The sequence below is a fragment of the Marmota monax genome, unplaced genomic scaffold (assembly GCF_021218885.2).
Source record: "Marmota monax isolate L192 unplaced genomic scaffold, Marmota_monax_Labrador192_F-V1.1 WCK01_AAM20220418_F8-fsc00145, whole genome shotgun sequence".
NCBI classification, from domain to species: domain Eukaryota; kingdom Metazoa; phylum Chordata; class Mammalia; order Rodentia; family Sciuridae; genus Marmota; species Marmota monax.
In genome coordinates this window covers 3976187-3999311 of record NW_026695201.1, presented here as the reverse complement: position 1 = coordinate 3999311, position 23125 = coordinate 3976187, and the positions used below count along the sequence as shown (strand labels likewise).

Below are 23125 nucleotides of genomic sequence, written 5' to 3'. Positions count from 1 at the left end.
TGTTGACACCTAATCCCCAATGTGAGAGTATTTGGAGGTAGAGACGTGGTGAGATGAGGTCATGAGGGCAGAGCTCTCATGAGTGGGATTCATGCACTTATCAAAGAGGTCCTGAAGGTCCCTCACACTTTTCACAGGGGAATTTACAGAGAAGATAGTGAGCTGTGCAGAAGCAGCCCTCACCAGACCCCAAGTCTTCCAGTGCCTTCACCTTACGCTTCCGAGCCTCCAGAACTGAGAAATGAAATCTCTGTTGATTTTAAGCCACCCATTCTAAGATATTCTTTTGTAGCAGCCTGAACAGACTAAGGCAAGCACCCAATCACAAATCACCTTCCAAAGGTACAGAAAAAACAATGACAGAAACCAAGAGAAATAACAGATGATGTAACAAACACAGGAATCCAGGTAACAGAGTTATCAGACACAGACTAAGTGTTTGGTATGTTCAAAATAATAAAAAAGAAGGCACTTTTTTTCTTAACCAGAATTGCCTAGCCATTTTTATTTTTTATTTTGAGACAGGATTTGCTAAGTTACCTAGGCCCTTGCTAACTTACTGAGGCTGGTTTGAACTTTCATTCCCTCTGTCTCAGCATCCCAAGTCCCTAAGATTATAGTCATGTACCACCACACCCAGCAGAAGACATATTTTTAAACAAATAACCGAAAAATATGATAAAAAACTGAAAATTTTAGTTTTAGTGAAGAAATGTCCTGTTCTTAAGACTAATATAAATTAAGGAAGAGCCAGAGACTTTATTGTTTTTGTTTTGGTGCTGAGGATTAAATCTAGGTCTTGATGCCTGATCTGCAGACACTGCACCACTAAACTACATTCCCAGCTTCCTCTGAGTCATCTTAATGTTAAAATAGAATTAAGGTGATCCCTAAGTACTAGCACTTCTGAGCACCTGCCAGGAGCAAACTTAAGTCCTCTCTGGAAGGCAAAAGTCATCATCCTCTCTGAAATGCCTCATTCATTACCAGCTATTTCAATGACTATGACACACAAGATATTCTTGCTTCCATCCCCCTTCATATTGGTCCCTATGTGCTAATGATATCAGACTCATCCACTCTGCTCAGCCAGTTGGAATCAGACTTACATGCTCTTGTACAAGCCTTGTAATTATCTCCTGATGTTGCCATTATAAAATCTGCTGCTTACCCAAAAATATATTATGAAATTATTATGCAGAAAAATACATTGATCATCCTTCCTCCTTCTGATTAAGGATCCCTGACCAAGGGGTGATAGGTGAAGGACTGCCTGGTATTGCACAATGGATACCTTGACCTTGAGATTTTTTTTTAGTTTTGGGGACTGAACTCAGATGCATTCTACCATCCGACCCCAAGCTACATCCCCAGTCTCTTTTTTTGAGATGGTCTCACTATGTTAGCTGGCCTTTGTTTCTCAACCACAGCACTATGGACATTGCAGGTCAGACCATTCCTTATTGTGAGATGAGAATATCTTTTGCAATATAAGATGGTTTGGGGGTGTGTTTGTTGAGGAGGATTTGTCGGGGGCTGCCCTGCACATGAGCTAGGCACACCCCCTCAACTTTGAGTAATGAGGACATTGAACTGGCATCGCACACTGTGCGAAGCAATGGGCCTTCCCTTCAGTGGGCAAGGAAGTGCCTCTGCTCTGGGCTTGGGTGTCACCCAGCGGGATTGGGCAGCCCCTCCTCTGAAACATCATCCCCTGCCTTATTTGGGAGGAATATTCTATCAAATGTCTTTGTCCTAATAAATAGAGGGGTTCGGGGTGCGCTCTCTCTTGTGCTCTTGCCCAGGTCAGTGTCCAGTTCGGAGCTGACCCTGAGGTTGCAGAGCCGCCCCGCCTCCCACAATTGAGAAAAAGGGACCTTCGTGTTCATGTGGCCTTTTCATCACCTGCCCAAACCACGCAGAGTGACGCAGAGTGACCCTGATTCCATCGCCAGCGTGGATTGTGGGCGATAGGTGTTGTGGTGCTTGTTGGTTTTTTTGTCTGTCTGTCCCTAGAGGTTAAAGCCAGGAGTGCTTTACCCCTGAGCCACGTCCCCAGTCCTTTTTATTTTATTTTATTGTTTTGAGATGGGGTCTTACCACAAATGCTGAGGGTTTCTGGAAATTGCTGAGGCTGGCCTTGAATTTGAGATCCTCATGCCTCAGCCACTTGGGAAGGGAAGAGTGAGTGTCCTTGTTCTTGATGACTATCTCTCCCTACCTCGGAGTCACAAGACCTCCCCCAAAACAGTCTTCGGTCACCACAGCTATGGTGCACTCTTCTACCAAACTGAAGACAAAACCCCCTAAAACATAAAGATTAGTATTCTAGATGTTAATATGAAAATTGTTCCAATACTGATGTTATCTTGGCAATAGATGAGGACAACACAAGGAAGTACTTCTTAAAGATACACAAACTGAGTGGACACGGTGGCACATGCATATGATTCCAGTGACTCAGGAGGCTGAGACATGAGGATAGCAAGTTCAAGGCCAGCCTCAGCAAGACACTGTCTCAAAATAAAAAATAAAAAGGGGATGTAGGTCAGTGATAGAGCACCCCTGGATTCACTCTCCTCTATAAAAAGAAAAGAAAGGAAGAAGAAAGAAAGCAAAGTCATACTAACTACAAAGTAAAACATTGATAAAATGGACCCCATTCAAATTCACCATCAAAACAGTAACCAGATATGTAGAAGCTAAAGAGAATACAGAGGAAAGTGGGGCGTCTCATGAAAATAGAGGGGAGACCAGTGGAGTAGAGGAAGGACCGGGAAAGGAGGAGCGGAGGGAAAGAGGTGCTGTAAAGTGAAAGTGACCGAATATGTCATGTGCGTGTCGGAATATGTAGCACCAAGGCAACTAGTGTGTATAATACATCAAGAAAAATGGAAAAGGGAGTAAAGAGACCAAGTGGGGAAGAGAGCAATTTAGATACACATGGCACATCCTGCACAGGCCAGCCTGCCCCCACTCCGCCCCACGCATGTGTGCAGGCTGCTGTCTCCCAGAAACTCAGCGCTCCGTGTTGCAGACAGTGACTCTCACCCCAACACACAGAACGTTGACTGCCCTCTTATTATTAAACACCCTGAACTGGACAAACCCTGCAACAAATTCTCTTGAAAAAGAAGATGCAAACAAGAGCCAAGTACTAAAAAGAGTGACTAGAGCAGGACACAGCTGATTCACATCTCTAATCCCAGTAGCTCAGGAAGTTGAGGCAGGAGGATCAACAGTTTGAGGGCAGCCCCAGCAACTTAGTGAGGTCCTACCCAATTTAGTGAGGCTCTGCCTTCAAATAAAATTTAAAAAGGACTGGGGATGTAGCTCAGTGGTAAAGTACCTCTGGGTTCAATCCCTAGTACCAAAAAAAAAAAAAAAAAAAAGAGTGACTATAGCCAGGCCCAGTGGCACACACCTGCAATCCCAGTGACTCAGGAGGCTGAGGAGGAAGGATCACAAGTTCAAGACCAGCTTCAGCAATTTAGTGAGACCCTCAGTAACTTAGTGAAATCCTGCCTCAAAATTAGAAATTAAAAGACTGGAGCTGGAGCTCAGTGGTAAAGTGCTCTAGGGTTCAATTCCCAGTGCCTAATAATAATAATAACAAGACAACAACGATAACTAGAGCATCTTCTTTTTTAACCAGACCAGGATGCCCTAAGCCAAAAGTTTAGGCCAAACATCCAAGCTGTAGGGATGGAGGCCACACCCCTGTGGCCAGTGGTTGGTACGTTCCAGCTATGAACTTGGCCTCCAAAATCTTTCCCACAGTGTCTAAGCCATTTCATTTCCAACAGCGCACAAGGCTCCCAATGTCTCTGCATCCTGGCCAACACTTGTTATATCTGGATTCATTTTTGTTTGTTTTAAAGTAGCCATTCTCATGGGTTATGAAGTGGTATCTCACTAGAGCTTTGGTGTGCATTTCCAAAATGATTAGTGGTACTTGGCACCTTTTCATATGCTTTTTGGCCATTTGTATTCCATCTTTGGAGAAATGTCTGTTTGAGTCTTTTACCAAGTTTTGAGTTGAGTTGTTTGGGGTTGCATTGTTGAATTTTAGGAGTCCATATATGATATGCAAATATTTACTCCACTCTGTGGTTGTTCTGCTCTGTTGATAGTGCTTCTAAATTACAAACACACACACATATTTGGGTACTAGGGATTGAACCCAGGGGCACTTTACCACTGAGTTATCAGTCCTTTTTTGTTTTGTTTTGAGACAGGGTCCCACTAAGTTTCTGAGGCTGGCCACAAGCTTGTGATCCTCCTGCCTCTACCTCCCCAGTTGCTGGGATTACAGGTTTGTGGCACCACGCCCTGCCAGATGCACAAAATGTTTAATTCTCATGAAGTCTGATTAGTCCTTTCCTTCTTTAGTTGCCTGTGTCATTGTTGACAAGTCTGAGGAATCATTGCCAAACTCACTACTATGAAGACTTTGACCTGTTTTGATCTAAGAGTTTTATAGTTGTCGGTCCTTCATGTAGATTACGGATCCACTTTGAGCGAATTTCTGTGTGTGTGCTGTTAGGCAAGGGTCTAGCTTCATTCTTTTGCCTGTGGATATTCTCTTTTCCCAGCACCATTGGTCAAAAAAAGGTCCTCTTCCCATTGAATGGTCCTGGCAACCTGGTTCCAAGTCATTTGACCATAATGTGAGGGCTCATTTCTGAGCTCTCTGGTCGATTCCATTAGTCTCTGTGCCTGTCTTTATGCCAGTAGCATACGGTTTTGTAGTACATTTTGAAATCAGGAGGTGTGGACTTTGTAATTAATTGCCAAGAATAACTAAACTATTTTCCTGGATTCCATGACCCACTCTCACGAATTATTGAACCCAAGAAGGATGTCTCTCAGTCAGAGAGGAATACAATTATTCCACTTAGAGTAGTGGAGATAAGGAAGTGCTGATTATAAACATGGTGGCGTTCTAGAGGAAAACACAATAAAATGCCCAATATTTAACCAAGGGCCAAAACTGATGTCATCCCATCCCACCTGTACTGATAATCCAGTGGGGATGATTGGGTCACTTGGCCCCTTTTAAATAAGGCCCTGAAGATGGGATCCCAGGAGGGTTAGCCACTACCCTAGAAGAGTCATCCTCAGAGGCCTTCCAGCCCCATCCTTCCCTAAGGAGAATACCACCACCAAGGCTGTCAGACACCAGATATGGATATTGGGTGTCTTCGTCACCCATCCAATCCCCCACACAAAAAGACTATTTTCTTCCTTAGGAGTTTCAGGTAGAGGATGCAAATTGAGCAGTCCATTTGGGTAAGGTAAGAAGAAGTAGGACAAAAAGCCTCCTCCCTGCCCTTTACTCCTCTGGCTATTTTAAAGGGTTACCTGAAGGGTGTTGGGGGATGTCATATTCCCCTGTCAGGATTCCTAAGCCCTAACAGTCCAAGCACGGAAGTGGTGGAAGTAGAATAGTTCAGAGCAATAGACAGTCTTTTGGAATCTCCTGAAGTGCTTTACTCCCTATGTAAAAAGATCCTGTGTTAATTCAGGAATACTCAGAGGTGAAGTAACTGGATTGTGAGCACTGTAACCAACCAGTCCATCCTAATTGGTATAAACTGACTGGGCAGTAACTGTAGGCAGGTGAGGCAAGGCTGGAGGAGGTGGGTCACTGGGGAAGTTCACTTCTTCTTCCCACTATATTATTTATCTCTCTCGCTTCCTCCCCACCCCCACCCCGACTGTCATGCATGGAGTAGCCACCACTCCCCTCCACTGTGATGTTCTGCCTCACTTGTGCCCAGAGCAACAGACTTGATCCACCATGGACTGGATCTCTGAAACCATGAGCCACAACAAACTTTCCCTCCTCTAAGTTATTCTTGCCACAGATTTTTGGTCACAGTGATGCGAAGCGGACTAACAAAAACACCAATTCCTAAAATAATATGATTTATTCTTTTTTCCTGTGCAACTAACATTCTAGTTCCTAAGCAAATGGTTTTCTATTCTTGGGACCACATCCCTGGGAGAAGAGCTCTGGGTCCTGTAGAATGAAGTTCTCAACGATAGAAGAGAAGCACAGCTGCCTCTGTTATCTCCCGGCTGCTGCTGTAACCAACATGAGTTCCATATCCATTCCAGTCAAAAGCAGAGAAGTCTCCACACTGGATGGGATTACCCTCTGGGAAGAATCCTCCTCCACCAATGCAGTGCTAGGAAACAAGGAGAGGAGGAGGTGGTGATGAGAGGTCTGCTGGTGAGCCCAAAGACCTTAATGACCTCTCTGAAGGCACTTCAAGCTCCCCCCCAACCAAAACACAGTTAAGTACATCCAGACATCATTTAATATGGGGACACTTACTGAGAAATGCATCTTTGGGCAATTTTGACATGTGTGAACATGATAGTGTAGTTACACAAACTAAGATGACCATGATGTCACAAAGTAGTATGATCTCTTGGGACCTTTATCATATTTGCAGTATGTCATTGATCAAAACATTGTTATGCAGCAGCATATGACTGTATGTCCTTAGTTGACCCCAAACCTGCTCATCATCCAGACACCCTGATGTAATAAAAGATATTCCCTTACCCCAATGAGAATCATGAGTTTATTTTAGACTTCTTGCCTCTCCATCATCTGTGTTCAACTGGACATAAATTTAGAATCTCTGGAATTCACAGTACCCCCTTTTCATACCTTTTGGCAATACCCTGTTTCAGGCCTTCATCTAGACTATGGGGAACCACCTCAATATTGGTCTCCTGGTCTTTAATCTTGCCCCACTAGAATCTGTCACCACTGTGCTACCAACATGATCATCACAAAGAGGATCAAGTCAATCTTCCCTTTCAAGTGCTTTATTGACTCCCATCACCTATAGAATAAAGTTCAAAATCATTGGTGTGATGTGAAGTCTCTTATAATCCAGTTCCTGTCACTACCCCCACATACATCTCATGCACCAAAACTGCAAAGCAGCTTGCTGCCCCCTGAATGCCACATGCCCTCTGAAACACTGATGATTCTGAACACATTATTCATTTCCTAAATTGCATTGAGAACTCATAAAGTTCTATCTCTCCAGCTCTCAAGACTCAGCACAGAAGTTCCCTTTCCTGAAATCATTTCCTTGACACCTCATCAGAGTTAGCTGTTCTTATAGCCCCTAGTTATTTGTTGTTGTTGTTGTCGTGTTGTTTTGTTTTGTTTTCTCTTATTTTTGTTGCTGAGGGATGAACCAAGGGCCTCACAAAAGCTGGGTAAGCATTCAACCACTGATCTACATTTCCACCCCCTGGTTTATATTTCTATTATGACCTTGGGTTCATCAGATAGTAATTTAACCTTTGTGTGAAAGTCTGCTCTGTTGGATGAGAGCAAGGAATATATCACCGTTGTGTCTCCTGTTCTAGTACAGTGTAGGTGCCCAGGGCAGGTAAGAGCAGGTGTGTGCTGGCACATGTGCACACTACATTACACATGCCTGAAGCCATGGCTTCGAGGTGCCAGGGGAGCCAGGTAGTTACAACAGACCTGCTCCTTTAGTGTTTCCATACTGAAAATTCCCCATCATAACCCCAGGGTCCTCCTTGATGGTGAAGCTGCCTTGTCCTGCTCTGGCAATCAGTCCCCATGGTGACCTCTGGCCAGAGAAAGTACCTGTGGTAGGGAGTTGGGATGGCCTGAGTGAGGTTCTTAGCAGAATATGTCCAGGAATTTCCTGGTAACGTCTCAACACATGGTCCATCATGCAATCCCTGGACAGGGGTGGGAAGGCCAAGGTTGACTATGACAGCTAAAGCTCAGGTGGAGAGTAACAACACCTCATGTTTCTCAAGCACTCTCAGCTTCAAAAGGCTTTCATGGGTTGTCCCTGAACATAATCCTCACCCTAACTCTAGATAATAGAATGTTTAATCCCAAAGACTGAGAATACAACAATGGTGCATTGGAAACTTCAACCTTTGATTTTGGTCCTAAACAGTACAGGATGTCTGTGCCTGGACAGGAGGTCCCACAGTCCTGGTCCCTGAGCCTCAGCAAGGAGAAAGGAAGTCACATTCTCATACACAAACACATGCTCACATAAAGATGAGTATTCTAGATGCTAATATTAACATTTTCCCAATTTTATTAATATTATATTTGCAGTAGCCTTATGACCTCAATACAGGAAGTACTTCTTAAAGAAAACACAAGCTGAGTGGGCATGGTGGCACATGCATATAATTCCAGTGACTCAGGAGGCTGAGACACGAGGAGGGCAAGTTTGAGGCCAGCCTCAGCAACTTAGAAAGACCCTGTCTCAAAACAAAAAGTTAAAAGGGGATGTAGCTCAGTGATAGAGCACCCCTGGATTCAATCCCCAGTATAAAATAAAAAAGAAAATAAAGAAAGAAATGAAGGAAGAAAACAGGCACAAGAATACTCCCCATAAATTAAAATATTGATAAAATGGACTCCATTCAAATTCTGTTCATATGACACCATCAAGAGAGTAATGAGATATGTAGAAGCTAAGAGGATAAAGTGGGAAAGAAGGGCATCTCACAAAAATAGAAGGGAGACCAGTAGAGTAGAGGAAGAGGACCAGGAATGGAGGAGGGGAGGGAAAGAGGTACTATAAAATGAAAGTGATCAAATTATGTCATGTGCATGTAGGAATATGTAGCAACAAGGCCACTAGTATGTATAATATACCAATAAAAATGGGAAAGGGGAGTAAAGAGAATAAGGGGGGAAGAGAGCAAGTTTGATGCACAATGACACAGGCACACACACACACAAGTGCACACACATACGCACACGCACGCATGCGTGCCTGCTGCTGTCTCCCAGAAACTCACGTGCTCCGTGTTGCAGCCAGTGATTCTCACCCCAGCACACAGAGCGTTGGCTGCTCTCTCATTATTAAACACCCGGAACTGGACAAACCCTGCAACAAATTCCACTGAAAAAGAAGATGCAAACAAGAGCCAAGTATTAAAAGAGTGACTAGAGCAGGACACCAGAGGCACACACCTATAATCCCAGTGACTCAGGAGGCTGAGGAAGAAGGATCACAAGTTCAAGACCAGCTTCAGCAATTTATTGAGACCCTCAGTAGAAGGTCCTGATTCTAAATCAGAGAGATCCTGACTCAAAATTGAAAACTAAAAAAAAAGACTGGGGCAGGGGGCTGGGGTTGCAGCACAGTGATAGAGTGCTTGCCTAGCATGTGAGGCACTGGGTTCAATTCTTAGCGGCACTGCATATAAGTAAATAAATCAATAACAAATAAATAAATAAAGGCCCATCCAAAAAAAGGGGGGTAATTAATTAAAAAAAACAACAAATACTGGTGCAGTAGGTCAGTAGTACAGTGCTCCTGGGTTCAATTCCCAGTATCTAATAATAATAATAATAATAACTAGAAGCATTTTCTTTTTTAACCAGAACAAGATGCCCTAAGCCAAGACTTTAGCCTACAGCCGAATATCCAAGCCATAGGGATGGAGCTCCACACCATGTGGCCAGTGGTTGGTGAATCCCAGACCGGAACTTGGCCTTGAGGGTAGCTCTCTCATCTGAAGTAAGAGGCTGGAACTCACAGAAGACTTGTTTTCCTAAAAATTGCAGGATACATTAGACTGGACAGAAAGCTCACTAGGCCCACCACAGTAGTGCGACCTGTAATGCCAGTGACTCAGGAGGCTGAGGCAGGAGAGTTGCAAGTTCTAACCCAGTCTCAGCCACTTAGTGAGACCCTAAAACAAAATTTAAAAAGGGGCTAGGGATGTAGATCAGTGGTAGAGTACCCTCGGGCTCAATTCCCAATACCACCAAATAAAAAAAAAAAAGAAAAATCCCTATGTAAAGATGAGCAGGGTAAGCAATGTCCGATGCAGCTACCTGTTGCTGTTTACACCCCTCTCAGCCAGTGACCATGGGATGTTTTCCCAGCATCACTTGCTTTCCTGCTTTCATTCAAATACCAAAAACACATGGCTCTTGATTTTTCTGGTCCAAAACTTCATTTCTATGGTTTCATTGTACTGAAAAAGATCTTTTTTAAAGAAAATTAATAGCTACCCACCAAAACAAAAATAAATATTGGCCAGATGTGGTAGCATGTCTGTAATCTCAGTGTCATGGGAGGCTAATGCAGAAGCATAACAAGTTCAAAGCCAGGCTCAGCAGCTAAGCAAGGCCCTAAGAAACTCAGCAAGATTCTGTCTCTAAATAAAATATAACAAAGGGCTGAGATGTGGCTCAGTGGTTGAGCACCCCTGGGTTCTATCACCAGGAACAAAATAAATAAATACATAAATAAAAATAAATATTCCTCACCACTTTTCTAGTCCTTTCCTGTAAATATTAGCCTTCGCCTTTTCTTAATTATTATAAGAGGCTGCACAGGGAGGAAGGCTGGGTTTATGCTCCATAAAATGGAGAAAATTATAATCCTAATTTCATAGTTTTCTCATGATGTAATAACACAAAATCACATCAAATTCCTAGGAATGAGTCTGACATATTTTAACAGCTCAATTAGTGAATTCTAGCTTTTGGTTTTTTGGTGGTGGTACTGGAGATTGAATGCATGGGTGCTCTGGCACTGAGCCACATCCCCAACCCATTTTATATTTTATGTTGAGACAGGGTCTTGCTAAGTTACTGAGGCTGGCCTCAAACTTGCAATCCTCCTGCCTCAAGCCTCCAGAGTAGCTGGGATGACAAGTATGCACCTCTGACCCTGTCTAGAAGTTCTTTATTATTGTTATTTACCCTCTTTCCCTCTTTTACCAGGAGTTCAAGAAAGGACTTCTGATTGGACTTTGGGAGCAAACACTCACTTTGACCATAAGGTGAGTAGTAAGATGCAGTTTTCTGAGCATCACCAAAGTCGTAGACCACAGGTATTGCTGGGCCATTGTCATTCCAACATTTCCCTAATCCATACTTCACTGGGTATTTCTGCAGGAACCAAAAAGAAAAGTTTTGTAAGGACAGTAGATTGCCGCCATTTTGGACAGGAAAGGGATCCCTCCAGTCAACTGTCATTACTCAGAAACCAGTCTTAATAATGACGACTCCTTCTCCCCATAGCAGGATCTCCCCAAGAGTCCCAAGTCCTCTGTCTCTTCCTCTTTCTTCCCACTCTGCTCTCCCTTAGGCCTCTTCCTTGCCTGGCTCAGAGTTTCTGGGATACACATGACATTGCACTGAACTCTTTAAAATATCACTCTAATAGTAGTGACCTTGTGTGGGAGGCTGCCATGTCATGTGACCAGGTTTTTCCTCTCCTGATTGGTTGAGGCACTGTCGGTCACTTCCAGTGATCTGGCCACTTTTAAGTAGCTGAAGAGGTAGCCTGATCTTGAGGGTAGAAATAATGGAACCAAATGTGTAGGCGTGCCTTCCTGCAGCGCCATGGGTAGAGCTACGCTTACCTGCTCCTTTGTGGTATTACCCCTTGTCCTGTTTGGGATAGAATGTTCCATGGAAACACCATTTGTGTGTCCCCTTCTCTTGCTCTGCCTTTGGGTGTGGCCTTCCTAGGTGTCAGTCAACCTGCTGACAGCAGACATCATAAAGCTACACTCAGCCCCCTGAAACCTGACCCCTTGCCTCATTTGAATGGTTTCTCCTCAATAAAAGGGGTCAGTACATTCTCTCTCTCTCTCTCTCTCTCTCTCTCTCTCTCTCTCTCTTTCTGCAGACACTTTAAGGTCAGAGGAGTCATCAAAGCACCCCTAGAGAAAAAGTTATCTGTCTCTTGTGTGGTTATTTCTTGTAGCCCAGTTCCCCTGGAGTGACCCCTGAGTATTTCAGTCATGAGCAACACCACAAGTGATGTCCCTGGGTGGGCTCCAGGATAAATTTTAGAAGTTTAGTGAGTTTGGAATTTCTCTTCAGAAGTTAAGCTTGTTTAGGATTGCAGAGTATTCTGGCCTGAATTGTAGAAAGTAAGCGAGTTAGACAGAAGGAAAGTCTATGACTTTAAACTTTTTAATATTGGGGAATATTTTGTCTTTAGAAAGAAAAAAAATGATTTTTGTAATTCTAGAGACTCTAAATAAATGTAAATAGTTATTAAGATGATTAAGAGGCTATGTTTTTGAGTTGAGTCCTCTCCCATGGGAAAAGCACCTTTATGTACTTCTTTGGATGGTTTTTGTGAATCTTTATAAAGATTTTTTTTGGGTTTATGTATTAGAAGTCTGTTCTTGGAAAGTGAATAAAAGAAAAAACAAATGTTATAATGAGACCTAATCCAAGGATTCTTTACCTGGAGAGAAGTAAATTTTATTTTTCTATTGTTTTTGTGAATACTCAGAAAGTTTATGCTGAACCTCTTTACTACATTCTTGTTCTGTGGATCAGAATGGCTGTTAATGCAGCTGCTGGGGACAAAAGACTTTAGCGCTGCTCTCTATGGGGTCTGTAACTAGACCCCTGGTCAGCAGTGCTTTTAACCCGTAAATGATATGACCTAGATGACAAACGCAGACTCCCTTATGATCTGATAGTAACATGGGCATCTGCAGCTAAAACTCACTTTTAAAGCACCCACCCAGGTGCTACAAGAAAATGTAGAAAATATGGGAGGACACAAGCTGCCACCGCAGGTTGCAGAGACAAAGCAAGCTGCTACTCGCCCTAGGATCCTGACCAGGCGGGGGAATGCAGACAAAACCAAAAGAAATCCAACTGGCTAGGAAAACTAAGGGAACCTTTGCTGTGGACAATGGACAGCAGATTCCATGGTGTTTCTTTCACCATGGTAACCGCCACGCCTATCCAGGGAGTGGGCTTCCTGGTCCCGCCTCCGGCATTTTCTCCGGATTCCCATTGGTTCTTCCACAGTCACTCAGACAAGACTTCTGGTCCCGCCTTCCTAACCTGTACTTCCTGTTTCAGACCTACTACTAGAGCTGCTCAGAGCCTGCATTTTTAAAGAATGCTCACCTGTAAATGCCATCGAAAGATATCCTTTTTCAGGCAAAATCTAATTCCACAGGTTTATACATTGTAGCCCTAAATTTGTTAGTTTTGAGTTAAATAACCCAACTTTTCTCTATAGTTGTGTTACTAAATAATGTTCTATTGATGAGACATACTAAACATGCTTCTTTATATTTTGCTTTTAAGTTTGGAGGTTATGGGGATGTATTTGCTTGCCATAGGAACAAAAGCTGGCAATATTCCTGTGATGAACAAAAAATCCTTATTCTCATTCCTGAGTATATAATTATAAGAAAGAAATAAATGTATACACAAGGATCTTATTTCAGCTACATCACTTGACATCACATATAAGAGTGCACTCCTAGTTATAAATAAATTGAAATGGATCCAAATATCTAAGAACCACATGGTTATATAAAGCTAATACAATTATGATATGCCCTTATTTTATATATATATATATATATATATATATATATATATATATATATATATATACTAGGTATTTCGATAACCTATAGTTGTTACTCCATACAATAATTAACATATGTCTAATTGTTTAGTTAATATATATTTGTTTAATTGTTTTTCTTCAACAGGAAACCCATAATTTATATGTTTTATACATTCATTTATCTGATGCTGTCTTTTAGTTACAGATATTGAGATAAATGTATTTTCCTATAAATTTGCTTTCAAGAGAATACAACATTCAAATAATTTCTAATTCTCAAAGTTATTGTACAAACTTTAAGATGATAAAAAGATATAATTACATCTAAGGACTTTAACTATATTTTCATTGATATTTCCTCTTATCAAAGTACAATAATTTGTTTAGATTCTAAGGTTTTCAGAAATTTTTCCAAATTATAACCATGAAAAATCTTAGAAGAAAAAGATGCTTCAACAGAGAGGAAGCACACATTGGAGGTCCTAAAAAGAAGAAATAAATAATCTTTGGGTAAACTAAGGTCTTTATATTCTAGATTTTAATGATAAAAGTATATTGCTAAATAGAAAGATCTTTATATCATTACCTAAACAGATGATATAGAAAGTTAAAACAATTAACAAAGAGATTTATATGTACCAGATTATAAAATTTTTAACTGATTAATTCAAGGATATTTCAGGCTATTTTCCTAATTTTACTATACTGATGTGAGCTAAGATTTTGTCCATATTTTGACATGATAAAGACTTATTAAAATCTTGAGTTTATTTCCTCAAAGGAAGATCTTTATTGCCTAATGATTCTTACTGTTTAAGGCAAGGATTAATTTTGGTGAATAAATTCATATCCTCGATTAAACACTAAATATATTAAACTGCTGACTTAGATCCCAATTTTGACAATTGTCCTTGGAGACTAAATTTGATTGATTCAAAGACACTGTTGGATAATTATGAGATTTTCGAGAATAGTTTATTAGGACTCTAAATTAAAGTCTTATGTTAATTTTGAACAATAAAGGTTACAAACTTCAAAAACTCATTGATAACTGGACCTATTATCCATAAAAAAAATATGGTAAGATTTATATATTGCTCCCTACACTGGGAAATAACCTTAATCATACTTTTAAAAAGACAATTAAGAGATACCTATTTAAAGGATAATATTCTAAAATATTTTAAGACCTCAAGAAGATATCAAGAGTTCTTTTAAAATTGTTAGAATAGATCAACTAATCTATATTTAAAAATATAATAATCAATAAAAGGTAAATATTCTTATCATTTAAATACTTGTACTATTATCTATAACTTAAACTGATGATACTATGGCTTATGCCAAGCCTTTACTCAATTTTATTAAATAAAGAAAAGGGGGAAAATAGGACCCCAGAGACCCACACTAGGTCTTACAAAATATTTTAAAATTTTTTCTTAAATTATAATATTGAGAGTCTTAATGTTATAGAACACGATTCAGTAAATTAAATCAGATTTCAAAGGAGAATTTAAACCAGTTATTATGATAATGACTGAGAAATCTAGAACAAGAAGGTAAATTTCCAGCTACAGAGTTTATAGCCATGTAGCTTCACAAGCTTGTCAGGTAAGTAAAAATTATGAAAAGACTTGTATGGACCCATTTCCCAGGTCCACCTTTAATGTACATTACAGAAAGTCCACCCATGAAACTAGATTAATTGTACTGACTGTAATGGTCAGTTATATGTTGATCCTGTGGGAAACAGGCTGACTAGGAGTATCTTTTGAGAAAAAGACAATGTATGAGAAACCTAAACCAGCCAATTATGCTGGTCTTTAGTGATTAAGACTATATCTGGACAATTGTCAGAAAGATTATTAAAATAGACTTTTTCAAGAGTATTTACATTACTGATAGACCTAATTAATTCCTCAAATGTGACAATTAAGAGAAAGGATAATAAATATCCTGTAGCTTATAAAAATACAACTAATTATATCATTAGTTATTGACAGCTAATATTTCAGAGCTATAATATGCTGAAGTTAATGTTCAGGCTTTGAAACAGGTGCATGCCAATTAACCAGACCTAGGCAAGCTGCTGGTCTCATGATCCCTGAAGTGACTACTTTAAATATTATTCCTTGCTTTTTCAATTACAGTCTTTTGGGCTATAGCTTAAAACTTACAATGTATGGATTTTCTTAATGTTTGACTTAAATTACTTCAAGATCCTTCATAGATAAGTGCTGATAGAAGGATGAGAACTGGATTATAATGCTCTAACAGACAATGTAATAAATAATGTGAATGAGTCCTCTGCTCTATGGTTTATGGAGAGGCTTAAATGCCAATGAAAGTGTTTATGTTACTGTGGCTAAATGCAATGCCTCCCAATAAAATTGGGAAAAAATTAAGAATCTTCTGATGAGTGTTTGGTGAAGTAATAATAATAACCTGGATCTTCCAAGTTGATTGTGTTATTAAAATGATATGTTTTCTACTAATTCCTTTTGTGTTTCAATAGCAGATCATGATGACCTCGAACCAAGAATCCAGTGATGAAAGATAGAATTCCCCAGTTACTTTTTTATATTAAGAAAGGGGGAAGATGTGGGAGGCTGCCATGTCATGTGACCAGTGTTTTTCCTCTCTTGATTGGTTGAGGCATTGTCGGTCACTTCCAGTGGTCTGGCCACTTTTAAGTAACTGAAGACGGTAGCCCCAATCTTGAGGGTAGAAATAATGCAACCAAATGTGTCTTCATGCATAGGCGTGCCTTCCTGCAGTCCCATGGGGTAGAATGTTCCATGGGAACTCCCTTTGTGTGTCCCCTTCACTTACTCTGCCCTTGGGTGTGGCCTTCCTAGATGTCAGACATCATGAAGCTACACTCAGCCCCCTGAAACCTGACCCCTTGCCTCATTTGAATGGTTTCTCCTCAATAAAAGGGGTCAGCATGTGCTCCCTCACTCTCTCTTTCTGTGGACCCTTAAGGTCAGAGGAGCTGTCATAGCACCCCCAAAGAAAAAGGTATTTCTGTCTCTTGTGTGGTTATTTCGTGTAGCCCAGTTAGCCCAGTTCCCCTGGAGTGAGCCCTGAGTGTTTTAGTCGTGAGCAATGTGACAATTTTGATTTTTCCAGCCACTCAATCAGGACATGGTTCCAGAGAGCTGATTTGTCCCCCCATCATGAACACTTAAGTGCTCCCCAGCCAACAGCCCTGTCTGTGTACCTGGTAGAGGCCAAACAGATTATGTTCCAGATGCTGGAAGAAGCCAGTCGTGGTGCGGTACCTCAGCAGAGAGCTGTTCCGCCAGTTCTCCATGGGACTCTTGTTGGGCACATGCCAGATGCCCAGGTCCGCAGCCTGGATGTCATAGTAGCCAGGGTTCTGGAAAGCAACCAACACTGACACTGACCATCTCAGAAGGTCCCACAGGGGCAAAAGACACACACACATGGGCTCCCTCAGCTAAGCTGACAGCTCTGGGCTCCAGGGGGACAGATGGCCAGCCATGCTCACACATACCTACCTCCAGCAGATCATGCCCCCACCACCACCCTGCTGCCTAATGGCCCTGTGGGAGGAAGCTAGGATGCGAGGCATGTGACTATTTCTCTCTTCTGCTCCAGCCCCATGTCTGCAGCCCCCCTCCCAACTTCCCTCCTGCATGCTGTGGCGCAGCCACACTCAGGTCCTCACCCTTTCCCAGTGGCACCCACCTTGTAGTCGTCACTGGTGGCCGCCTCTGCAGACCCGAAGGTGTTGTAATTGGCCCAGTTGCCGTCCCCCTCTGGGTAGTCTGCTCTGTTGCCCTGCTGGCTGGACCACCGATCGCCCACTGTGCACTTCCCAGCCATGTTGTTCTCGTGCACACTGGCCACCAGGGTCCAGCCACCACCCGCAGAGGTCATGTCACAGAAGGTCTGGTAGACGGCACCATTCTTGGCCAGGAGGAAATACAGGCCATCTGTGGAGAGAACCAGCCCTGAGCCTCCCTGTCTGGGAGCTCCTGGTCCATCTCAGTCCTAAGACCAGAATGCCCTGGGAAGCTAAAAGTGTATTCTGAAGGTTCTCACACACTTATCTCCATGGGGAGAATAAGAATCCTCCATGGGTATCTTGTGTTTCTTCCCTTCTAAAGCAGAGGTATTGACCACCATTGTTCTGTATTATCTTCTCAAAGAATTTATAAATCACATAGAGAAAAATGGTTCCTTCATTTAGAGACAGCCACCCTCTGGACAGGAGAGGCCAGAAATCCTCATGAAGCCTCATCTCAGCAGAGATCAGAATGAGGCCCCTGGACTTCTCAGAGCAAATGGCTTCTGCTCTTTATGTAGGACTCAGATTCCCCAAGTTCAGAGTGGGTCTCTTCTCCACAACCTGCAGGAGGCTAGTCGCTGTGAGCACCTGGCACATTTCTCCCTTGGCCCCAGAGGCAGCTCACTTAGATCTTACCAGAAAGCCCATGATTCCCCCCCAAACCATGGCAACTTGGGAAGCTTGTGAGGGGCTCCTACGTGGTCATTCCTCCCTACCCCCCTGACTTCCATGGAAGCTGTCGCTGCTCAGCTGTCAGGACAGTTCTCATTGCCTCCCAGATTCTGAGGAGATCTGAGGCTTTCTGCTTCATCTTACCTGTGCCCCTTAGGGTTCCGTCACAGCCCATGAGATTGCTTAGCTACAACACAGATTGGCTCCTCAGCAACAGAGCACCCTGTGACCCACGTCACATCGTCAACTGGCCCTTTCTCCTCGGCCCACAGGACAAGGAATCAGAAAAGCTGACACCTTTGCTAATCTTGATCTTGCTGTTTCTGTAAGAAACTACCTGACTCTACAAAGAGCTCATTTGTTTGTTTTTTCTTTCTTATTTGGGCCTTGAACTTGTGATTCTCCCTCCTCAGCCTCCCATGTCACTGGGGTTATAGGCATGTGCCACCGCCACCAGCTTGTTTCTTTACTGGCCACATTTGTCAGCCTGCTTGACAAACTAACTACACGTAGAGATGTCACCTGGCCAGGCACAAGAAGATATTGATACTCTGACTTCTGCTTTGATGGACTAAGGAAGTTCTATGTCTCAGCCTCTGGAATCTCACGCTTTGTGCCATCATCCCTGAACCTGCAGCAGACTAACTCGATGGTTTACAAGTAGAGGAGGATCTTAGGTCATCACAGTTCTTGCCACCACCCAAGATCACTGGCAAACTGCATGTTCCCTGTGTTCAGAAGATCATGTGCTGCATGGAACACAAATACCTCAAATTCCCACCAGAGTCTGGTCACAGTGGTGCACACCTATAATCTCAGCTATTCCAGAGGCTGAGGCAGGAGGATCACAAGTTCAAGGCTAGCTTGGGCAACTTAGTGAGACCCTGTCTCAAAATAGAAGAAACTAAAAAAGCTGGATTTTTAGCTCAGTAGTAAGAGTGCCTCTGGGCTCAATCCCCAGTGCAGAAAGGAAGAAAGACCCACTGGAAACCTCTTTGGGGTGAAAAATGGAGCCAGAACAGATTCTGTTCCTCTTGATTTCCATGACTAGGCTGTGTTGCACTAAAAAAGGTTCTTCAAAGAGAGAATGCTGGGTTGGTTCATTACTTACCTCTTGCTTTCTGGCAAGTTTCTTTGATTTCCTTGCAGCTTCTAGGCAGGGAAGAAAAGGAAGAGGCACATTCTTCGTCCTCCCAGAACATCTCAGGAGAATGGGTCATTGCTAGAGAACGTGAGAACAGTTCTCATTAACAGGTCTGGTACCACTGAGACCATCCTTACCGGACATTAGTTTCCACCCCAGCCCACTGCATCAGCTCATCACTGTTCTGAAATTCCAAGAAGTCAGGGACTCCCTCTGCTAAGACTGTCTGATCCAAAAGCTAGCATAGGCTGAAGAGTCGGAGTCTTCTACTCAACCAACTTTACTTAATCCCTACTGTGTGCACCCCCCAGACACTGGGCACTCAAAGACAACTTGGCACACTCCTTCAAGAGATTGCATCCTAGAGGGAGGAAGGACACCGAGAGGAACCCAACTGAAACTGAGTAAGGAGAGGCCCACCTGTGGGGACAGGAAAAGACAACTTGCTGAGAAGGGACCAGAAGTCACTCAGAGCAGGTTGATTCTTATAGAATGAATAGGAACTGGCTATGAGACAGGAAGGAAAGGGGAGAGAACACTCCAGAAGGCATGCAAAATAGCATGAGGGGATGACCAAGCAGAGACCCATCTGCTGAAACCACAGGTCAGTGGCCTCCTTGGCTGGACCATAAGATGTGATGGGGTTGAAAACTGAAGCTGAGAAATTAGCAGAGACCAGTGGGGAAAGGGCCTTGTTTATTGCTCTAAAAGCACATAAATGAAGTCAAGCATGGTGGCTCCCACCCGTAATCCCAGTCACTCAGGAGGCTGAGGCAGGAAAATCATAAGTTTGAGGCCAGCCTCAGAAACTTAATGAGACCCTGTCTCAAGATGAAAAATTACAAAAATGGCTTGAGATGTGCTCAGTGGTAAAGCATCCCTGAGTTCCATTCCCAGTTCCACAAAAGAATAAAAAATGTCATCAATAAACTCTTCTTACTTGTGGATGGCAAATGAAATAGTGTCTGAAAATGTGCCTTTTCACTTGGCGATGGAATGAACTGAAATAAACAATAGACCAAATAACACTGGAACACATCACCATCATGTCTGTCATGAGAAATGGAACAGGAAGGATGGAAGTTAGAGGAAGATTCCTGACACCTCGGGCTACCAGCTCCCTCTACAGATCCAAGGCCAAGGCCACAGGAGCCAGAGCAGCTGGGAGAGGACAGTCTCTGTCTCTGCCCTGACCTCCTTGCAGCCAGACCCAGGAGAAGCCAGAAACCTGCCCAAGTCCACTTCTCAAGCTGGCAGCCACAGGTGTGTTCCGTGCACCTCCACGACTCCTCTTCTGGCCCAGGGCTTTAAAACCCAGCCCAGCTCTACTCCCTGTGCTGCGAGGCGCCCCAGAGGGGACAGAGGGAACTGATGCTCCTTGGAGTGATTTACCTGCGCTGCACCATTCGGTGGCCACAGAGAGAAACAAAAGGAAGCAGAGTCTGGTCATTGTCCTGTAACGAGAAACAAGAGGCCAGGATCTCTGACTGGGCCGCCTTTGTCTTCCTCCCATTCTTCCTCCCTGACTTTGCTGAGTCAGGAAATCTCCAGTGGAAAGTGATCAACCATCTGGAACTCCTGAAATAGCCTCCATCCCTGTTGACCCCAATAAACACCCAAGGGGCCATGGGCTCCTCCCTCCCTGAGACTGACACCAGACCTGAGCTGGTGTCCTCACCCTCCCCCACCACCATCCATGGATCTGTCTCACACTCAGAAACATCTTCCTAGCCAGGCACGGCAGCGTGCATCTGTAATGCCAGTGACCTCGGAGGCTGAGGCAGGAGGATCCCAAGTTTGAGGTCAGTCACAGCAACTTACCAAGAGCTTGTCTCAAAATCAAAATTAAAATGGACTGCAGATATAGCTCTGTGGTAAAGCACCCCTGGATTCAACACCCAGAACCCAAGAAAGAAAAGGACCTTTCCCATCCACCCAAGTAGCTCCCACCTTCCTGCCTCACAGACCACAGAAGCTGAAAGTCCTTCCAGGTGGAGACTTGCAGCTCCCTCTGCAGAGGGTCCTGATGTGGGTGAGGTGCTGAGCCCTTTATGAGAAGAACCAAACCACACAAGCCCCGCCCAGCCCCAGCTGCTTGCCCCTCCCCCTGACACTCTTCCCTTTGAAGGTACCAAAGCTTTATTCTCTGAAAATGAGATGGAATGGGTGATGGCTGGAGGAGCAGGGAGCTGTGCTCTTAGTCACACAGGTGACACTTACCATCTGGCAGGGGAGTCCTGCTTTGTCAGGCACACCAGAAGGTGTGTCACCAGACTCTTGGGGTACATCAGACCTCACAGTCCTTCCCTGCCTCACGCCCTCCCACTTCAATCTGATGCCCCAGCACCCCAGACACATATTATCCTTCAAGGATCTCCTTGAGCTTCTCTGAGACCTCTCCCCTGAGCTCCCACCAGACAAAGCTGATGGCTTCCTCCTTGTCCTCCCACTCTGCATTGTCCAAACACTAATTTATCACACAGATATCACAACAATTCCATTGCTTAGAAATTATTTAATATTTAAAAATGTTGAAAAAATTAAAATAATACAAAACACATATACATCCTTTACCTAGATTCACCTATTCTCAATATTTTACCCATTTGCTTATCATTTATTTATTCTCTTTCCATACACATACACATGCATGCGCACACACTCACTTTTTTTGTCTGAACCATCTCACAATAAATTACGTACAACATGGACCTATAGCACTAGATAAATATGTCGTTTGACATGAGCATTTAGCCCTAAATACATGTCTTCTAATAGTACAATAATTCTCACATACAACCACAATACAACTAACACTTTCATAGCATTGATTTTTTTTGTTTTGTTTTGTTTTGTTTTGTACCAAGGATTGATCCCAGGGGTGCTTAACCACTGAACCACATCCCCAGTCCCCTTTCATTTTTTATTTTGATACAGGGACTTGGTAAGTTGCTGATGCTGGTCTTGAACTTGCAATCCTCCTGAGTTCCTGGGATGACAGATGTGCACCACCACGCCCCATGTATCATTAATTCTTCAGCATAACTGATATTTCTCTGGGGTACAACAGCCCAGAGGTTATGCGGGCTTTGTAATGGCACTCAAAGTTCTCCGGCTTTCATCCCCTCCCATTCTAAGGAGACTCCTGGTCCTCTTTGAAACCCATAATTCCCAGGGGATGTGGGCTAACAAACAAGAAGTCTCCGTTCTACACAAACCCCAGCCCCCCTGAGTCCTCTCAGTGCTGCTCACTCTGAGTCCTCTCAGTGCTGCTCACTCTGAGGCCCCAGCTGACCACTGACGGTGTGACATGGTGTCCTGCTGCCTCTGATGCTGAGCCTGGAGTGGGGGAACGTTGCTGCTCTTCAGACACTGCTTCCTCTTCAGCACCAGCACGTCTCATTGCCATCCCAGGCACAGGAGCCACCCACCTTGGTCAGTGCGGGGGGAGCAAACCGGCCGCTCTGTCCATGGCACCAAAGCAGGACTTGCTGTGCATCTGGGTGACCTCAGGGAAACTGTGTTTTTCAGTGTTTCTTGAATATTGCTCTCTTGGACCCAGATAGGAGTCAAAGGAGGTGAGGATATGTGGGGACAAGTGCAGGGAGTACTGCATATGTAGCACATGTTAGGGGCGCCTGAGTGGCAGGCCACTCCCCTTGTGCTAGGCATGTGAGTGCAGGCTGCTTAACCCCTAGGCACAGCGCCCTGAGCGTGAGGCTGTGCTGCAGCCGGACTGCGGCATGAGGCCACGTGTTGCAGTCCCTGGCTTGCTCCATGGCCGGCTCCTCCATTGCTTGCCCCAAGGACAGTTGGCCAGAAATTCTATTGGTGGCTGCCTGTAACCTGCTTAGCTACTGCCCCAGGGTATACACATGGTAACTGCAAAATAAATCAGACCTGCTTCCTGCTTGGTCTCTGGAGGTCTTGATTCATGACTCCAGAGCCACACTCTGCTCTACCCAGTTCCATGGACCTCCTCGCTGGATGAAAAGAGCCCATGTAAGGACAGAGGACATGGCTCTGGTTTGATCCCCAGCATTGAAAAAAAAATCATTAGTTTAATGAAAGAAACTGACTATGACTGGTACTAAAACA

The 23125-nt window shown here is 43.5% G+C and overlaps 1 protein-coding gene across 1 annotated transcript; it reads right to left on the bottom strand.

Annotated features, from left to right (window-relative positions):
• Positions 1 to 6021: 6021 nt before the first annotated feature.
• Positions 6022 to 20477, bottom strand: LOC124082452 (intelectin-2-like). Its single transcript, XM_046428849.2, has 7 exons — positions 20420 to 20477; positions 18995 to 19105; positions 17109 to 17356; positions 16618 to 16776; positions 10825 to 10945; positions 8836 to 8939; positions 6022 to 6194 (listed from the first exon to the last, which is right to left on the bottom strand). The coding sequence occupies exons 1-7, from the start codon at positions 20475 to 20477 to the stop codon at positions 6042 to 6044; spliced, it is 954 nt and encodes a 317-aa protein (XP_046284805.1). The 3' UTR covers positions 6022 to 6041.
• Positions 20478 to 23125: the final 2648 nt, after the last annotated feature.

Bases quoted from the DNA above. Each gene is read 5' to 3' on its own strand.
- LOC124082452 (XM_046428849.2), bottom strand. From the start codon at position 20,477: ATGACCAGACTCTGCTTCCTTTTGTTTCTCTCTGTGGCCACCGAATGG. The intron at 17,357-18,994 runs GTAAGTAATGAA...TTCTCTCCACAG, and splicing joins AACTTGCCAGAAAGCAAGAG to ATGGCCTGTATTTCCTCCTG. The intron at 10,946-16,617 runs GTACACAGACAG...TGGTTCCTGCAG, and splicing joins ATCTGTTTGGCCTCTACCAG to AAATACCCAGTGAAGTATGG.